The sequence below is a fragment of the Dipodomys ordii genome, unplaced genomic scaffold, assembly GCF_000151885.1.
Source record: "Dipodomys ordii isolate 6190 unplaced genomic scaffold, Dord_2.0 Scaffold2, whole genome shotgun sequence".
Classification (NCBI taxonomy): domain Eukaryota; kingdom Metazoa; phylum Chordata; class Mammalia; order Rodentia; family Heteromyidae; genus Dipodomys; species Dipodomys ordii.
In genome coordinates this window covers 10,640,903-10,661,786 of record NW_012267218.1, presented here as the reverse complement: position 1 = coordinate 10,661,786, position 20,884 = coordinate 10,640,903, and the positions used below count along the sequence as shown (strand labels likewise).

The 20,884-nt window shown below is 45.3% G+C and overlaps 1 protein-coding gene across 1 annotated transcript in view; it reads right to left on the bottom strand.

The window, feature by feature from the left end:
- Ttc7b (tetratricopeptide repeat domain 7B) overlaps positions 1–20,884 on the bottom strand; it is a 187,813-nt gene that overhangs the window by 117,920 nt on the left and 49,009 nt on the right. The window contains exon 5 of the mRNA XM_013017608.1: positions 3,577–3,655. Coding sequence (XP_012873062.1) covers positions 3,577–3,655 — 79 coding nt within the window. The remainder of the gene's footprint in view (positions 1–3,576; positions 3,656–20,884) is intronic.

Here is a 20,884-nt window from a genome sequence, read left to right as displayed (position 1 = left end):
ACAGTTCCTGAGCTGTTTTCTTAAACCTTTCATTATAGTTTCATTCTGATCTCACTGAAGCCATATAAGCTAATGACTTCTGCTGGAAATCTCAGCTGCCAGGAGTATTCTTCACTCGGTACAGTAGAGAAATAAATGTTAAAGAAGGGGGAGAAAAACAAGGAACATCTTCATTTTCTGGATATATTGTTACATTGGGATGGTAACAGTATAAATTACTTTTCTTCTCTTTTTTCTATTATTATAATAATAATTATTATATTATTATTTGCCACGTGTCCACTATGAGACCACCTTAAAGTGTACAGTCGAATGGCATTTAGTTCACTCACAATATTGTGCAACCACTGCCACTATCCAGTTCCAGAACATTTTCATCACCCCAAAAGGAAACCCTACACCCTTTAAGCAACCACTTCTCACTTTCCCTTCTTCCCAGGACCTGAGCACAACCATGCACCTCTGCCTCTATGGATTTACTCATGTAGGACGTTCTACAGGGACAGAATTAGGGCTCTTCTTGTGACTGGCCTCTTTGCTCAGTGCAGTGTGATCGATGTAATGTAGGAGTCAGTATTTCACCCCACTTTATGGCTGAATGGCATTCCGTTTCATGGACCCAGTCACACTTGGTTTACACATTCTTCAGCTCAGAGACATTTGGGGTGCTCCTTGCTTTTGGCCGTTACAAACACTCATGTTCAATTCAGTGTGTGAACACCTGTTTTCCATTCGTCAGTACTAGCAGTGGGATTGCTGTGAAAGCGTTTTTAAATCTTATTCTGTGGTCTCACATCGAATTGAGTTTCCAAGACAACTTTACCATCTCATAAGAGTATCACAAATCCACAATGATTAGCTAATCTAAAGAGAATCGTGTAGGTATTGATCAAGGCTGATGGTAAATTGTCATGGGAATGGCATCAGCTGGAGAAAAGCTTTCTGACATGTGGTACAAACCCAAACAGCAGCAAAAGGCCCAGGAAGTGCTTCTTGACCCAGGAAATGCAGAAACTTTAGAAATCATCTTTTCCAGCTCTGCCCCTGGCCCACTCCATTGGAATTTCTGAGGTCAAGGTCAAGAATGTGTGTTTCTTTGTTTAAACCTCCCCAGAAAAAGGATGCGGCTCTCTGGCAGCAGTCCTGGGTTCCATTCCTGCCACCACAAAAGAAACGAAAACCAGAGCTCCCCAACCAATTCTGATGCACAACTTTGGTTAAGCACTCAGGGATTAGAAAGGGCTTAACTTGGGTTACTTGAAGACCATCAGCTGAGACCACAGAGAGCCTCAGTGTGACATAAAATGGGACACATCTCCCTTGTACTGATGTGCCAGATCACAGCTAAAGGTCCAGGGGAAGTTCTAAGCTACCACATATTATTGGTTTGTTTGTTCTCTGGTGCTGAGGCTAAATGTGGGGCCTTGCACATGCAGGCAGTGAGCCACATACTCAGCCCTTTGTCACTCATTCTTTAGAAGTATCTTCCTTTGCCTTCTCAGAAAAACAGTAATTTTCAGAATCCTACTTTAGACAAGCTGAATGGTTAAAACACACTGATTTGAAAATGAGAAACCTTAGATAATAGTGGAAGACACTCTCTAGTTCAGAAACATAACTGAAATAAGCAGCAGGTAGATTCCCACAGTGTGTTCAGAACACTTGTATCTCTTAGTGGGCAAACCCATTCAATTTCATACTAATGTGGGAGTTATATGTACACATACAAATATAAGTCAACAATAAGACCGCATGCTCTATATTAAAGCCACTTTCATAGATGGGCCTTTGATTGTGCTTTTAAAGGAACTAAAAGAACATTTGAAAACGTAATCAGTTATTTTTGTTGTGCTTTGAGATCTTGGAGAAAGACAAGATCTGACGATTGAGAAGCTCTATAGGGTGCTGGGAACAAGTTTGAAAAAAAAGATCCCTGGCAATAATAGTTTTCATCCATATATTTGCAGGTTCTTTTGTCTTTAATAAGGCTAGAAATTAAAATGCTAGCAATTAAAATTCCACCAATACATAAATATCAAAGAACAAATAAGTTCTTGGTGGTGGGGGTCATCGTGGAGAGTGTATGTGACGGTGTGCATGTATGAAGTTGCTCTTCTTATCCTAGCCACCCGCTCAACTCACATTCTACCATCCTGAAAGCCTGGAAGTGCCCAAATGAAGCTCCAGCTTCATTCCTCATGGCGTGGGGCTCAGCCTTGCCATGCTGAGTACTCCCCCACAATGCTTAAAGAGTTGGAATAAAGGGAGGCAATCATGTATGACAAAAGCCAAAAGAAACTGCAACCTAATACAGGGTGGCTAGCTTGTGACATGTGGCCTTCACTCCACTTCTAATAAGCACCAGGCCTGCACCCAAATACCTAAAGGCTTCAATGTGTGGGGCAAGCTACAGAGGTAAAGGATGAGCCTCTCCAAAAAGAAAATGTAAGAATTTAAAAAAGAAAGCAAATTCTAGTAAACAGGAGAGCCTAATTTCTAATCAACTGTTTGATTGCCAGTGTACTGATAAAACCATATGGAGTTCACAAAAATAAACCATCATGTTTCTCTTTTTGAGTGTTGTCATCAGGATGATGATGCAAACCACGAGTGCTTGAGGATCCTGCCTCCTTGTTCTCATGGTTTTAGTCTGAGTCACAAGTGAACACGTGACTCCTTCTACACCCTGGTATCTATCCCAAGAGAGCACTGCCAACAAGCACATAACAAGAAGCTCCACACCACTGGCCATTAGGGAAATACAAGCCCAAACCACAAGACACAGCACCACACGCTTACTTGGAAGGCTGTTCCCTCCCCCCAAACAACAACAGAAAATGCTGGTTAGGGTGAAGGAACCAGAACCCTCATTACTGCTGGGAGAGTGAAATGGTGCAGCCGCTTTGGGAAACAAAATGGCGCTTCCTCAAAATGTTAACCATAAAGGTACGATAAGGCTCTGTAATTCTGCTCCCAGGGACATAGTCAAGAAAAAGGAACACATACATTCACTCAAAAACTTGTATGTAAATGTCCAAAGCAAAAATTATTCATAATGTCCTGAGTGTAAGCAACCCAAATGCTCATCAAATGATAAATACGTGAATAAAATGTAGCCTATCTTACAATAGAACCTTATTTGGCAATAAAAAGGATATACTAAAAAACTGCTGCCACATGGAAGAATCATAAACATAGTATGCTAAGCAAAGGGAGCGAGAACACAAGAACACATACTGTATAACTCCATTGCTATAGAATCAAAACAGCTCAAGGCTATAGAAACAGGAAGTACCTTAATGAGCGCCAGGGGCTGGAGGGAGGGAAGAGCAGGAACTGATTACTAATGAATCTAGGGATTCTTTTACAAATGATTCAAACTGTCTCAAATTAAATATTAGTGATAGCTGAACAACTGTGAATTTGCCCCCCCCAAATCCCACTGAAATGTACATTTTAAATGAGTAAATAACTATTTATATCTATTATACATCAATATATATAAACGTAAAAATACATGTGAGTCTCTGGCTCTGGAGACTCTGGTGGCCTCAGCCAGTGATTAGTCACACTTACCATTCGCAGGTTTTGGGTTGTTCTTGTTTCTACTGCTCTGAGAAGCTCTCTAAATCTCCCGACTCCTCTTGTCAAGTTCCTGTGTGCACACAGAATTTGATAGGGTTTCCATCTGGTGTGTGTTAATACGCAATATTTTATACACATACTTCAATGCATTTTGTCTACATGAAAGCTGTTGGCTAGATTTTAAGCAAACAATTATTCTGCACATGTCTATCCATCTTTGATCAGCTGAAAAATTTCACCTAAGAGGGATGAACTTTTTTTCTTTTCATGCTAGGGCCTGAACTCAGGATCTGGGAGCTGTCTTTGAGCTTTTTCACACAAAGCTGATGCTCAACCACTTGAGCCACAGCTCTACTTCTGGCTTTTTGCTGGTTGATTAGAGACAAGTCTCATAGACTCTCCTGCCTTTGAACTGCAATCCTCAGATCTCAGCTTCCTGAGTAGCTAGAATTACAGGCATAAGCCACCAGCACCTGGCAGATTGATATAGTTTTGTGCTTTCTTATCAAATTTCCTCAAGGAACTAAAAATCTGTAAATCAGCTCTGAGGCCAAAAAAAAAAAAATCAATCTATCTTACAAGGTCTATTTCCAACCTTACCCTGGCTCTCCCACCGTATACTGGAATCTATATTTTCATTTGAAGGGGAAAGGGCAGCACAGGGCAAAGGGCAGAGGGTATTGTGAGACACTGTGGCACTTATAGTAAGGCTTGTTACAAAGTCACGGTCAGGATAAGGAAACAGGTATGGAAAGTGAGGGTTCTACAAGCCACTACTCGTCATCTTTCTGAATATAAACCGCCACCCTGTCAATCCATCAGCCCAGCCCTCCCTCAACCCTGCACTGAAAAGAAGCTAAGGCTTTCTTGGAGACCATTTGTGTGGTGCCTGGGTCCTGGGGCTTTCCACGTGTGACCAGAGCACCTCATCCCACTCCCCACACACCCCCATGGAGACAAATCAGGTGACATGTTTCATCCAGAGATGGATCATTCTCTTGGTAACAATCAGGTCCATCTATCCAGGCCCCACTTGTCTTCTGAATGCTGGGCCCAGGGTCTGCAGATTGGAACTCCTCCAGCTCTCTGCTTTACACTGAGCACTGCTACCACCTATGACATAACTCGATGATGTTTACATCATGCTCACTAGAACACATCCCATCTTCCCAAGAAGGCACAGAACGAAACAGTCAGCCGGCACAAACCTGTCGGCTGGCCTGTGCAGGCTGTGGCAGATGCTCTAGGTATTTGGCTCTCTTCCTGGCTGACATTTTAAATCACATAAAAGAATTAAATCAAAACGTGGGTTCTTAAGCACTCACGAGGGCTATTAATTCTCATCTCCTACCTGTATGCCTTCTCAGAATGCTCATTCACAGCAATGGCCCAGAACTTTAAGCTAATGGCTTACTGGCACTGCTACGTAAATATTCCCATATGTATTCCTCTTGCCCATACTTATCAGATGACAGCAGATCAGATGCTTTATGGTGGCATAAAAAGAGAAGCCTGTGCTCAGGACTCCAAGCAGCACTAAAGAAGTCTAACCAAGATGTGAATAAGAATTAGGTAACAGGCCCTGGGACATACAATCTCCTCTGCTTTCCCCTTGGTTTGTTTTTATGAGATCCATGCTCACAGGCAGCAAAGTACATTTGCTCTGGGCTGAAGCTCAGTTCTCTTAAGTAACACAGGGGAAAGAAATAGCTACAGCTAAAAAAGGGACAGGAATGGCTCTGCTGGCTAATTTTATGCCAGAATCACTGATGAAGCGCCCACTGTGTACAAAAGTGCCCACTGTGAACCATATGAGATCAGAGTTTCCTCAGGGAACATCAGTGAAAAACTGGAGAGCCTGGTAGAGGGTCTGCTTTGCCAGGGTAGAAATGAGCCTTGAATAAGCAATATCAAAGCTAAGCATTATAACTTGGGAAGTCTAATAGGAAATGGTCACTCAGTTCTTCCATGCCCTTCGTGCAGTTTAAGCTATTTATACAGTCACAGAAGCATTGAGTTTTCTAGCTTTAAATGACCCAACACAATTGAGCTCACACAGTAGGGACTTAAGCTCAAAGCCTGGTAAGAAAGCAAGCTGGGAGCTTTCCACCATATTCTATTACTTTTTTGGGTAAAAGAAACACAAGCTCTAAACAGGAAATGTAACTGACTGGGCGCCGGTGGCTCACGCCGGCAATCCTAGCTACTCAGAGACTGAGATCTGAGGATCGTGGTTTGAAGAGACCCCTGGCAGGAAAGTCCATGAGACTCTTATCTCCAATTAACCCTCAAAACTGGAAGTTGCACTGTGGCTCAAAGGGGTAGAACTCTGGCCTTGAGCAAAAGAGCTCTGGGACAACACCCAGGTCTCAAGTTCAAGCCCTATGACCGAGGAGAAGAAGAAGGAGGAGGAAGAGGAGGAGCAGAGGGGGAGGAGGAGGAGCAGCAGCAGTAGCAGCAGCAGGAGGAGGAGGAGGAAGAAGAAGAAGAGGAAGAGGAGATGCAACTGGATGATGAAAGAAAAAAAAATATTAATGCAAGAGCCTAGGTGCATATTTTATAACAATATGCAAATCTGTATACACATATATAAATTCTATTTGTTCCAATGAAAACAGAAAAAGAGATGCTCCTGGGTATTGGTTTAAAATTGTAAAGCAAATCTGTTGAACCAGGTGAAGAACTCTGCCGCCTGAGGATAATGCCTTCTGCTACCTAAAGAGAAAAATGATTGACAGAAGAAACCCAACTCCCTAAGGCTGCGTGAGATAAGTTTCTTCCATGCAGGACCGAGGCCCTCTGGTGGACACATGGAAGAATCTCTATAAGTAGAATGTCCAGCACGTGATGAACACTCCCAAGGAAGCCATTAGAGCAAAGACAAGCTTTCCTCACGCTCTTGGCAGCTTATTCCCGGAGAGGATTTAGGATCCATCACCAGATTCTTACTTAATCTGGGAAGAATCCTGTTTGTAAACAAAGAATCTACAGAGAGCTGAAGGCTGGGGCTTGTAAAAACGAATGTGGCCTTCTGAAAGGCTCATGCGAGGCTGATTCCCACCCAACCCCAGACCAGTATGGAGGCAACAGGAAATTAGAAAAGGCCCCACCAGCTCAAGTGCAAGCGCATACAAATCTCAACAAGCCACACACCATTCCAACATTTAAAAAGTCACATATTACTCAACCAATCACTGCCACGGATGCAAATGAGAGCAGGACTATCCACCCTGCAAGCTGGGAGGGTAGTCAAGAAAGAAAGGGGGAAAGGGAAATATGTTTACAAGAATTACATTCTAAATGTGATAGAATCACCTAATTTGAGGAAAACAATCAACGCCCACAGGATTGCCTTCCTATCTCTAAACTACTGGCTCATTCTTTATAATGCGGAGGTTCATTAAATATCTAGAAGGAACGATTACTTAAAATTTCCACTCCACTATGCAGAGCGATGAGCCAATGGATGCGCCTGGTTCTGAGGGATTCCACAGACCCCTGACATGAGGTCATCTAATCCATTTCAGCACCCTGAACGGAGGCCCCGCAATGATGTCAGAATTCATTATGGTAAACTATTCTCCAAAGGAATGTTCTTGCGGGCACTGGAGCCGCAGCCGCGCTGGCGAGCTGTCAGAACGTGGGTTCATCTGCACTTTGCTTCTGCAGGCTTCCTGAGCGAGGTGCCTTTCCCTGCGGGTGGGGCAGCTCCCACAGCTCAGCTCTGACCAAGGAGGGAAGGGCCTGCCAGCCCTGAGTGCCCACAGCCTGTTCAGCCTGACAGGCAGGCGTAGCTGTTTCCACTCACCAACCCATCAGGGAGAGCCCAGGCCCTGCTCCCGTGGCCTTGTTCTCTGTCAAACCCTCACTTTCCCTTTGGCAGGCAAGCTTGTAACTTTTCATGGGAACATATTCTGCTCTCCCTTGACCTACTTCCACCTTTTTCTTCTCTCCTCCCTTTTCTCTTGTCCTTCTTCTAAACCTCTACCCTTGTTCTAGGCTCCCCGGGGGCCCTGATGCAGCCTTTTACAGCCAGCCTCCGAAGTCCCATTCTTATGACAAGTTCACAAGCATCATCCAATTGTCCTGTTTTATCATTCTGAACTGGCTTAGCTCTCTCTCTCTCTCTCTCTCTCTTTCTGTCTCTCTCTCTTTCTGTCTCTCCCCCCCTTCCCTTCTCCTTCTGTTCCTCCCTCCCATCAGACCGAGGAATAAGTGTATTCAAGAAGGAAGCCAGAGCTCTAACATCTAAACACAATGGAAAACCAACACTAGGAGAGACCAGGAGACTCGAGGGCTCTTTCAGATTGTGACAGGCCAGTTCAATGTCAAGTTCAACACATTCTTCTGTTATTTCTCCTTTTATTTCTTGAGACTAAGGTAGGAAAGATAATTCTTCAACATGTCCTTCTAAATGATCTCCTGATTCCCAAGTGTGACCCAGGCCTCCAATACCCTTAAGCTCGATATCACTTGCTATTGTCACACAGACTCACAATCGTGACATGAAGAAAGGAATTTTCGTGCTACAGAGCAAATCCCTATGCAATAAAGAAAAGGTGGCCCTGCCAGTATAAACTCAATTTCTCTCCTAGCTGAGAATTTTACAATAGAAATCAATTGCAGAACAAGTCAACACAATGGATCTCTCTGAGCAAAGAAATTGGCTTTCTGCAAGTTCCTTCTTGCCACTGGCACTTCTGAACCACTCACAGTGGGTCACTTCACCAATCATTAAACTCGGTTTCCTATAGGTGCCAGGGCTGTCCCAAGTACACACTGATGGACAAGGGACTCCATACCTGCCTTGGACAGCTTCAAAACCCTACCAGAATGGATGCATCTCTAAGCCAGCTTGGGATGTGCTCGCTTCTCCATCCAATCTCTTGGAATAGAGCCTGGCTCAGCAAGTATGTGAATGGGTCAGACCAGCATGAACCAAATGACCAAGAGCACAGCACAGGGGATCCACTCTCTACCTGCTTCTTGTCTCCCCTGCTTTCTCACCAAGGATGGCTCATGAGCAGTACTCTCTGTGGTGTGGAGGCCAGGTAGTGATACCCCCTACAACCAAGTCACGTAGTAGATGGAGCATGTCTGGCCTGACAGCTTCACAGAGCAGAGTGGACAGGAGGAGTTCAAGAATGTCAACGAGCAAGCAAATAACAAGTCCTTCCAGGTATTTTAGAAAATCTGTCCATCTGGGTCCATGTGCTCCTCTATCTGTAGACTCAGGTATCTTCCAAGACCAGGGCCAAAGCTACCCCTGGGAAGCTTTCCTAGCTCCCTTGGGCCGAGGCAGGCAGGATTTCTGGGGGCTCCCAACAAGGCTGTGTTTTGAGCCTCACAGCACAGATTTTGATTGGTATTTGAGTCTTTTCCACCGACAACCTTCTTGACAGTGGAGGCCCTCTAACTTTCCTGGTCTTAATCACCTACAGGGCTAGCCAGGCCTTCAGTAACACTTAGCCAGCTGGGTACCCCAAAAGAAAGCATATCTAAGGTTGGATTCTGTAATCTCTTTCCTCTGTGCTTTTGTGATGATTCCAGGATAACAAAAGCACATTCTTCCTATCTCTCAATATCTACAGCAACACGACTCTAGAAAAAAACACAGATCTTCCAGATCAACTGCACGTTAGTCCTCAAACTTGAAAACTGCTTTTCCTCCATTTATGTAACCCTTAGTTGTTGTCTCTTTTGAAGAATTCTGGAACGGGAGCCAGATTTCCAGCTCTGGAAAGTGGAAGATGAAAAGCAACATCCTTCATAGGCCAGAAGGGCACTTGTGGCAGGTTGTCAGGAAGCTGCTTTTCCTGAAATGGATTCCGCTTCCCCTCTGTCTGCACTCTCCGCCTGGCATCCAGTGAAGACAGATGGCTCTGGGCAGTCAGGGGCCAGGGATCAAACCCACAACCTTGGCCTTGTTAGCAAAGGACTCTCTGGTCAACGGTGGGAGCCAGCTGCAGCATAGGTCTAGTGACGGAGGGTGTGACCACCCTCCACGCTGGGATGTGAGCAAGCGGGCAAAGCTGGCGAGGTCTCATTTCAAACCTAATGAGACTTGTAGTAGGCTTAACAGCATTTTTTGGATGACTTTACCAACAGAGGCTCCCTCGTGACAAAGCAAAGTTAGATTATACATTGGGTCAGCCAGCCAGAGAGCATGTGGCACACTTAGTTGGCACTAGGTATCAGGCAGCTGCACAGGAGCCACTAGGGACATGGTCAAAAGGCTCAGAGAGAAGCTTCTAGCAGCTCATATTTAATGGGTCAGGACAGGAATGCATGAGCAAGTCCTTCCCACGTGGTATGAATAAGGCCTATGTCCAGAAGTTGGAGAGCAGCTAGAGAAACAGAAAGGGCTGAAAGACCAACTCCCCCTTCTCCCCCTTCTCCTTGTCCCCAAACTCTTAGTCTCTGAGGCATACTATGGAAAGACTTATCCCAGCTCCTCATGTCTGTCCTCCCACCCCGACACAGAGACAGAAGGACTGCTGTGCACCAAAAAAAAAAGAGCACAGCAAGTACAATAGGAAGCCAATTACCAAGCACTTTCCCTCACGAACTTCTATCTGAAAGATGTTCTGTAACCCCAGAAGCCCAACAGTATCTAACGCAGTCTTGGATTCCTTTGCATAATGGCATTTTTAACAAGCTAACTAGAATATGGCTATCATAGAAGGACTGACCTTGGGGGCACCCGTACACCTATAAATGTAAACTGTGACTCTTGAAACAGCGCAGTTAAGGACTGCAGTCAGACCGCATGCACTCCACTCAAATCTAAGCTTCCTCATTTACAAACTGTTATCATGGGCGAGGACCTGTGCCTCAGTTTCCTTATGTATAAATGGAAATAACAAGGAGCCTGCCTCACTAATTCACTGTGAGAACTAAGCGGGTGGAAACGTGGAGGAAGTACTTCTTAAGTACTTGCTTATTACTCTAGCAGCCTCAAAACTCTGCCTTTCCTCAAAGCCTTTTAGAATTCTGGAGTCTACTTTCCAGCAATTTATAGCACATATATGTCTGCTTTAGAATTAACTTTTTTCTTTAAAATGGCATTCCCCGAGCTGACTCACCTCTTTATTTTGCTATTTGCTGAAAGCTCTCTCCTGGGGCTGCGTGGTCACTCCCCTGGGAGGAGAAGATGACATCTCTAAGAGACTAGGGCGCAGAATCTCCACCAAAGGCCACAGGGCGTGGCACAGACCATGGCAAGGTATTTCACAAGTGAGTTCTCCGTGTGCCATCTCAGTCAGCACAGATACCATCGGAGACCGTTCTGAATTAATCAGCAAGGGCCAGGCCACACAAAAAGACAATGTGAACTTGGTAGCAAACCACCAAGGTTTGAGGAGCCTGTTATAAAAGCTGAAAAGAACAGAGCTGAGCCCCAGCATCGTTTCTTTCCACCAGGGGCATCCCTGCTAAGAACGCACCTTGGGGGGCCAGGGGCAGAGGGCGGGGGGGGGGAGTGGGGGGGAGGGAAGAGACAGACATGCTCAGTGAGAGGACACGGGTGGGCTAGGTCCCCATCAGCCTTCTCTATAAGATGGGGTTCAGTCAATTACATGAATAACGTAGTGCTCATGCTAAAAGATAAGGAAAGTGACGAAAGGCAGGAAGGTCCTCACAAAAGGGCTTCAAACATTCATCACTTCCAAGCAGCAGAGGTGCGTGAAAGTTAAAAAGAAAAATAAATTACTTTGACTATCCCATGCCACCAGCACCTTGGACTGTGGAGAGGAGAGAAGCAGAAAGGGCGCCAAAGGGAGGCAGGAACTTCCAAACTCAACACATGTGCTTCAGTGGAAAGTTTTAAGTTCAGGGATAAGAGTACATTGTTCCCTTCCATTTTAGAAAATAATATATATATATATATATATATATATATATATATATATATATATATGAATCATTTGGAAAAAAAATACCAAGTAAGCGTTTTAAACATATAGGAGGTAGATGTCCTAATGGTTCCCGGACCGAGCAGTTAAGTAGCACCCCTTGAAGAGGGGCCTCGGAGGACCAGCAGTGGTGGCAACTTGAGGATAGGCAGGCTCGGGGGCTCAGCCCCACCTTCCCACAGGGCCAGCTATCGGCAGCGGATAGGTGACCAGGTCGTGAAGAGAGGATCCTGCCCTCTGGTCTGGTCGGTGAGGAGACACCTCCAGGGTTGCAGCACTGCTTGGTTTGAGGCAGCATGGCACCTTACAGGACTCTCGCGCATTCTTGTGAGTTGTCCCAGACACTTGCTAGGCCTGGGAAAGGCTGACAGTTTGGGGATGGGGAAGAGAAAAGGGGCAAAGGTTGGGCGTGTTTTTGAGAAGAGGAAGGACAGGAACAGAGCCTGGGACATGAGACATCTGGAAACACGGCAAAAGGAGTGAGTACCAGATACTCAGCCAACACTGAGAATGGCCAGAATTGACCTTTCCATTTACCTTGCCTTCTCCTGGCCCAGGACTTGGGCCTCCTTCTCACACCTGCTCCTGACCTGCTGCTCAAAACATCATCCTTACACTCCCCAAACATTTGCCACCTCCACCCGCCATCTGGTTCTTCATGGCACTTATAAACACTTATTGGGCAAAAGCCGAAAGCAACACTTTTAGGCTTGAGAACTTTTAGTTTAATAGCAAATAAAGCAACATCAGAACTGGTGTCTAGCCAGGTGCCAGTGGCTCACGCCTGTAATCCTAGCTACTCAGGAGGCTGAGATCTGAGGATAGAGGTTCAAAGCCACCCAGGGCAGGAAAGTCCGTGAGACTCTTAACCTCCAATAAACCACTCAGAAAACCGGAAGTGGCGCTGTGGCTCAAGTGGTAGAGCCTTGAGCTGAAGAGCTGAGGTGCAGTGCCCAGGCCCAGAGTTCAAGTCCCACAACCAAAAAAACCTGGTGTCTACCCTATCCTATTGTCATGTTTTTCTTCTCATTTGTAGTTTCATTTATGAGAAGATAGTTCAAAAAGACCACTCACTGCCCATACTAGTCCAATCTACAAACAGATGTGCTGGGATTCGAACCCAGTCCCAATCTGGGTCCAGTGCCAAAAAGTGTGGAAGAAGCTTCCCTAATGGCAGGTGTCAGGTAGTTTGTGAGCTCACAACCAAACTCCTACAACCAAAATGCATCCCAGAGGCAGGAGAACAGCTAGGATGGTCAAGACAGCACAGGCCACACTGGCTGCCTGGGCACACAAGGTCAGCAACAGGTCAGCCTGTAGCCGTCTGGCCAAGGAAGAGAGGAGAATTTCTATTGAGTGATCTCAACTTCACGGCAGAAGCACCACCCACCAGGAAGATGAGATGAGATGGAGAGACTTGGCGTCAGCATGATGACAGTAGTGGAGAAGTGGGCTTGTCCATGTGTCATCCGCACAAGCACCTAAAGAAAGTTCTCTCATCCATTTGGCTTTGCCTAGACAGATGTCATACTTGCCCCTCCAGACAGGAAGTGCAGGTTTCCCTGTGTGGAAAAAGGCTTGCTTCAAGTTCAAAGCAGGCAAGTATGATCTGAGAGAGAGTTTCATTTGCTTAGTAGAACAAGCTATTTTCAAGGCTACTCTATGCCATCCAGAACAGCTGTTCTTCATGCAGTCTCGCTAATCCACAGACCGTCCATAAGACGTTGGGTCCTCTAGGCAGTCTGGACCCCATGCACGGGGTCCTGCGCTGTTCCCAGGCTTCTGTAAGGACACCGGGAGGGGTCACTGCTCAGGAACTGTTGGCCCTCTGCTTCTTCAGCCAAACGGAGGTGCTATAACTGATTTCTAGGCCCTGCTCATTCTTTGGACAAATTCCTACCCACTGAGGCAGGCAGGAAGGTACTACCCTCCACTATCAGAGAGGAAAAGGAAGTCCTGGAGGGGAAGCAGAGGCCAGTCTCACAGCTTCCAGTTGAACCAGAGTTTAAATTCTGGCTTCCTTCCCCTCCTTCTCTAGGCATTGTTGTGTTCTATCTTTTATTGTCCCCTAAATCCATGTAAAACAAACATATCCTTTCAACTGCCACCACCCAAGCCTAGATGGATGGATGAATGGGTAGATGAATGTATGGATGAATGTATGGATGGATAGATAGGAAGACAGACAGATCACTGCATCTAATTTACAGGTTCCCTATATCTAAAGTGCCAATTACCCAGACATTGCTTTGTTACATTTCATTATAGGTTAGCCACTCAAGTCGGTATCTCTACACTACAGGTTAAGTCAGTTTTTCACTTGAGGATCCTTTCCATCTTACTTTTCGGATCCCACTCTCCCCCCTCCCTTGGCCTCTTTCATTTCTTTCCCATTGAGCTGCTAAAGAATCTGAACTGTGTGACCTGTGGAGTTTCCCATAGCTAGGAAGCCGCACATTCATGACAAAGTTCTCTCCTCCGTTCGCTATTTCCCTGCAGTCTGGCAGCTATAGCTGTCCTGAGTCTTGATCAATGCCACTCAATCTCTTCGCACACGTGGCAGTGGTGTGCTCCTGTCTGAGATTCAGCAGCCCCTGATGCTCGACGCTCCCGGCCACTGTGGGCTACATAATGGCAGGGATCGCCCTGCACTTTCCTTGTTGCCTCAAATAATGTTACAAACAGCTGTTTCCCTGCATCTACAATTTGGTTCTTCAGTGGCTCAATACATACAGCAAAATGTTAGATTATTATTCAGTTTTGGTTTTGAAGACGCTGAATTAGAACTCATTTATTTAAACATATTTGATCAGTCTGTATACTTTTTTTTCCTTCTTGAAATTCAAGTTGTTCCATATTTGGCCTGAGTCTCTGCGTTAGTTTCCTGCTCTCTGGATGTATGTAAAGATGTTGCCAGTTCATTGTTCTCATTCCTGTTCCAGGCAGGCAATATGATGCTTCAAGATGCAGTCTAGGAGCCAGGGACATGACTTGCTGGGGAACCAGTCATGGTGACTGCCAGTCCTCCCTCCCTCCCTCCCTCCCTCCCTCTCCCTCCGTCCCTCCCTCTGTCCCTCCCTCTCCCCCTTCTCTGTCATATGCACACATAAATACCTCATAACTTATTGTTGATATTTCTAATTTAATAACAAAATCAGTACTACAGTTTTTCCTAGAGTTATTTTTCTATACTCAATTTATGTTCCTTTCTTCCATACCAAGAATCCAGGGATGATTGGATGAGAACATTCTCTATTATTCAATTGCTTTATTTCATGTTACACAAGAAAGATTAGTAACAATATTAATACTGACATCATTAATGTCCTCAGATATATGAAAAGGATGATCTATAAAAGGAAAAACTGATACACCCAACTTCAAAGTTAATGCCTTTTCCTCTTTAAATGACATTAAGACAAAAATATAAGCAACAGACTGGCAGAAAAAATATTCCAAAACACATTTGTGAATATATATCCAGCATAGGTAAAGAATTCTTAACATTTAATAAGAAAAAAAACATACTTAATTGAAAACAGAGCAAAAATTGAATAGATATTTTACCACAGGAGATAAAATGATAGCCAGTAAGCACATGAAAAATTGCTGACATTAACCATCAGGAAAATATACGTTAAGATCACACAGTCCACCATTACAAACATTAGCATGGCTCTAACTCAAAAATCCAATACCAAGTGTTCATAATGAAGAAGCTGGAGCCCTCAAATATACTGCTGGTTGATATATAAAATGGACAACCACTTTGGAGCAAATTGAAAAGCTTCTCACCAAGTTAAACATAAGCTTACCATAGAAGCCATCAACCCAACTTCAATGAATCTGTCCTAGGGAATGAGAACACTGTACAGAAATACTAGCATGGAAATTTCCATAGCAGCATTTTCTCTGGTAGCCCATAAGTGGCCACAATCCAAACATCCATCAATTGATGAAGGGATATATAAAATGTAATGTCTCCATACAATGGAATAACCTCTCGGCAGTCAAATGCATTACTGACTGATTAGTGCTATGTTATGGACAACCATTATGTTAAGTAGAAGAAGTAAGCCATACTGAACTACATATTCTGTGATGACTTTTGGGGGGGGCAGGGGCTAGAAGTCGGGACCTGAGCATTGTACTCAAGGCTAGTATTCTACCACTTCCGGCTTTTTTGGTGGTTAATTGGAGATAAGAGTTTCACAGATTTTCCTTCCTGGGCTGGGTTTGAACTGTGATCCTCAGATCACAGTCTCCTGAGTAGCTAGGATTACAGGTATGATCCACTAGCACCCAGCTTGTGAAATTTCTAACACAGGAAAATCAAAAGGCCAGCACAGAAGCAGTTTCCAGAGGCTATAGGGGGGCTGGAGATTGATTAGAAGTAGGCACAAGGAATTTTCTAGAATGACAGAAATGTTCTAAACCTGAACTGTGGAGATGACTGTATAGTTATACTTGTTCCTACTTCAGGGTCTGCTGTCAGACACATCACACATCCTATTGCTTCTTTCTGCTTTCCCTTGGCCAAATGTAAATGAAGTACAGCCGTGATGCTATTGCAACTCTGTCCCTCATGAGAATACCTTGTCACTCAGTTTTATTGTAATGCATTGTTCATGGGCTTTAGGTTTTTCCATCCAGTTACTCTCTCTTTTCCATGTGGATATTTGAGAAGATCAAAAACTATGTTGCCAGTGTTAGTATTTTTTTTTGGGGGGGGGGTCCGGTCATGGGGCCTGAACTCTGGGCCTGGGCACTGTCCCTCAGCTCTTCAGCCCAAGGCTAGCACTCTACCACTTGAGTCACAGCGCCACTTCTGGCTTTTTTCTTTTTTGTTTATGTGGTGCTGAGGAATCAAACCCAGGGCCTCAGGCATGCAAGGCAAGCGCTCTACCACTGAGCCACCTTCCCAGCCCCCAGTGTTAGTATTTTACTTCTCAGCTGCTAACCCTTGCCTTTTCTCTTTGGGCACTGACAAACCCTCTCCTCTGTAGCATTTTGCTGATTCCTCTCAAACCCTTGTGTAGTGCTACTAGAGCCTGAGACTCTGTTCAAACACACTGTAATCTCTAAGTCCACCTATAAAGTACGTACAGCTTCAGAAATAGAGTACAGGAGCTTGCCGATGTCATGCTACAAGTAAATAGAACATGGAGGACTGGAACCTAGGTAGTTGGATCCAAAGTAAGAGACAATGCTATGTCTCACAAAACACATCAAGTGTGTCAGCGTCAACCACAACCACCGCCATCCATTTCCCCTACGGTCTCCACCAGACAATAAATCTCACCCCTCATTCAAAGATCAGATTCAAATGTCAATCTTCTAAGAAACCTAGTGAATATACCCAGGCAGGTAGCTACTTCCTCCCACTCTGCTTTCTTCCCCTCCCCTCAATACCTCCCTGCACTACATTAATCCACAGGGTACTATACTTTTTCACTGGCATCTTGTCTTCTGCCTAAGCTCAGAGAACATTCTTATTCACCAGCTATATCCCTATGGGCTTCCCACAAACACACATGAAATCAGGGAAGCAAGAGTTTGGGTTTTCTGTTTTGTTTTGTTCTAATTTACTAGCTTGAAATGTCCATGTCTTCTTACAGAATCTGTGGGCTGTGTGCTAGTAGCTCACACTTGTAATGCTAGCTACTTAGGAGGCTCAGATTCAAGGACCACAGTTTGACACCAGCCCAGGTAGGAAAACCTGTGAGACTTTTATCCCCTATTAACTACCTGAAAACCCAACGTGGATCTGTGACTCAAAATGGTAGGATGCTAGCCTTGAGCAAAAGAGCTCAGGGATAGCACCCAGACCCCGAGTTCAAGCCCCACAATCGACACAAAGCAGAATATGTGATAAAGGTTTCACTAAGTCTAGCTAATGAGTTTTCTAGGTGTTCTCAGAGCACGCCCAGCTTTAGATTCTTCCTGGCTTCCAATATGAAAAGAAGAATCTACTTCTTCGAATGATCCAAAGGAGACCCAGCTTCCAGGACCGTCAGCCAGCTCGGAGATACGAGGAGGGTGCAAATGATGCCAAGGGGAGGCAGAAGGAAGAAGATCTAGCAGAAGAAAGGTACACTGTGTTCATGCCAAACCCAGAGAATTATCACCAGAGGCATTTGTGTATAGAAAGTAAAAACTTCAACCTCAATAGAGAGGAAGGTGGAAAAACCAAATGTCACTTGAGAAAAATGAATTCATCAGCCTTTAAATCCTGTAATTTGATGCAGAAGCCGGCTACCAGAACACACAGTCATGTTACAGGTTTCCTTCTTGGTGGACTGATCCACGGCAGATACTGCCATTCAAGTATAAAAGGTAGGCCACTGTAAAACAGCCCTTCTCGCTTTAAATGGAGGGATCCAATAATGTCTAAGAAAACTCATAACCTTTTCCAAGATGTCTTAGTCATTTTAGGGGCTTTAGCTAGATCTCTCTGTAATTCTCTCTTATGAGTTGACTAAAAATATCTCTGCAAAACAAGAATGGAGAGGAAAGCGATGCTTTTTAAAAATAGGAAATAATCCTTTGAAAAGAACTAGGGCCTCTTTCCCTGGCCCCGCCCACCCTCCTGCAAAAGATTAATGCATTTGACACCTAAGCCGGCAGGGGAGAAAGAGCTCTAAGGATGCTGCATGCTCCCCTAGCCCTCCTCCCCACGCACCTGCACCCAGGCACATTCATCTAGACCTCTCTGTGCAGACGCCACGGAATTACCAAGATAGCTTCCTTCAGTCTGACAGGCTCAGAGAGGATGACATTTCGCTCCCTTCATGTGCAGACTGGATGTGAGTTCCTCTTACCTAACCCATGTGTCATATCAATGATCTGCCCTTGCTGGATCTCTATAAAGGTCGTATTAAACACTCGTGTGCTTCTGTGACCAACTTTACCACATGAGATTTCAACTACATACTTGAAGGTTTAAAACAAAATCAGGTCTAAGATCAGACACTGGTGGCTCATGCCTATAATCCTAGCTACTCAGGAGGCTGAGATTTGAGGCTCAAGGTTCGAGGTTAGGTCTGGCAGGAAAGTCTGTGAGACTCTTATTTCCAGTTAACCACTAAAGTAGAGCTGTACATCAAGAGAGAGTACCAGCTTTGAGTGAAAAAGCCAAGTGCTAGTGCCCAGGCCCTGAGTTCAAGCTTCCCACCTCCTCAATACAAGCAAAAGGGTGCTGTATGCCCCAAGAGCTCTGAACACTTAGTTCAAGGGTCTTGTGCTGCAAAGTGTTCATAAAAATCCTCAGATTGCTAGAGTGTAGAATACACAGAAGAGCATGGTCAGTTCTAACTCCATACCTGTACCAACTACTGAGAACATCCACCTGGCTCTCCCTAATCTGTCTGCATCTGCACCATTCCAAGCACACCATTCTTCACGTTTTCTCTCCATTTTCCCAAATCATGCGGCCATCCCAGCATGGCAGCCCTTCTGCTTGCTTCTGTGCCAACCTGGCTTCCCCTGACACACCTGAACTAATGATCCCAAAACCACTTGGTTTACTCCATAACTCTGCACACGCTTTAACCTCTCCACAGATTTTAGGCAGTCAGGGGCTTTGTCCATCCTTCACACCTAATAGGTGCACAATTAATCCTCATGAAATGAAAAGATACCTAGCTTTACTGAAGAGTCCAGGACTGTGGAAACTGCATGTCAAATGGTGAGGAGTTCTTTTGTTGCTAAAAAGACCGTGTCTTATCCTGTTCTTGAACTACCTTCTGGGAATAGCCTCTATTGTCTACTTCTTCACCCGTTACTGTCTGAAGAGCATCAGGAACAAACAGTTGGTAGCTATTAAACGCTTATTCATTTTCTGTGAGGAAACGCACTGACAGGATTGAGAATGCCAGAAGCAGGTGTGCAGGTTACAATGTGAACTTATCACTGAAAGAGGATCATGGCCAGAGTGCTAGGATGCAAAGGCTAAGTTGTTCAGCACCTAGGAGACCAGAGATGCATGGAACAAGAGAACCTACTACCTAGTCAGCTCAGCACCCTCCATGTTGGCCTCCCGTGATCCCACAGGCTGCGGGGGGAGGGAGCTCATCTGAGGCCTCCGTTGTCCCTGGGGCAATGAACCAACAGGCACCCGCCTCCCAGCAGCCCTGGGACAGCACAGGTTTCTGGCTGAGCCACACTGGGCTGAGCTGAACAGCTGCAAGGGTCACGAGATTATTTGAGAAGACCAAAAGCTGTTCAAAGTCCAGGAATGATGGTGATTACTGGTCTGTTTAACCATAAAACCAGAACTCCAAAAGCCCTTCCAAATGCCTTTATCACCTGGTGCGGCTGCACACAGCTCAAGGGAGCACCCTCCCCCACCCCCATGGCCCCATCCATGCTTGAGTGGACCCCCCTCTGAGTCAGGGAGAACTCATGATGCACCTAGCAAAGGGAACAACCCCACAGGCAGGCCCATGGCCCATGTATTACAGGCTGTTTACCTTCTCATAGCAACTTATACCCTATACCCTACTCCCTGAGATAAAACCAGTTTCCAGGCAGGAGCGGCACACAGGGTGTGCTTGTACCTGTATCTTCTTGTACTCACACAAAACTTTGCTCGCTTCCCCTACTTTTGGTGGCCAATCTAATAGCTCTACACCCAGAACAGAGTTCACTCGGATCAGCAGTCATTATAAACCTGTGCCCAGCCTCCAAGCCTTGGCCCAGGAGCCTAACAATCAGATGAATGATGCCTACTTCTCTGTGAACTTGCACTTCAACAGGACTGTAAGAGGAAGATGGCATGAATGCTAGAATGCAAAGGGCCAGTGCCTGGGGAGACTGATGGTTAGGTACAAGCCTAGCTTCCTGGTCAGCACCCCCTTCAGGGCCTCCCATGATCCCACAGCTGTGGGACTCTGTCTGTCCACTGATAGACTTAATCTATCCCACTTTCAGCTGGTGATCAACTGGCTGCCATCATCATAGAGTGTGCTGTTCGACTGACACTTTATAAAGTGCACTTCTTCTTTGGGCCTCCCTGCAGCTCTTTGTGGTAAGAGGCATTAGCCATACGTTACAGGTAAAGAAGCTGAGACCCAATAAGTAAACAAGCTAGTTCCAAGTTCATAGCCAAGTGCGTTCACTGCCCTTCATACAAACTTCCAGTGCAGGAGGGCAACTCTGGGGACCCTGGAGGCATTTCCCTCTCAGGAGAGACATCACATAATCTGTCTTTATCCTTAACAGTCTCTGCTGGAACCCAGAGGGATAAGAGATACAGATGTGAAAGAGAGGGGGTGTGCTCCTATCAGACCAAGCTAAGGAGTCTTGGAGCCAGAGGCCAAAGATGGCACAGGTCTGGATGGCAACAGGGAGAGGAGGAATGGAGGAGAGGAAGCAGAAATGAGAGA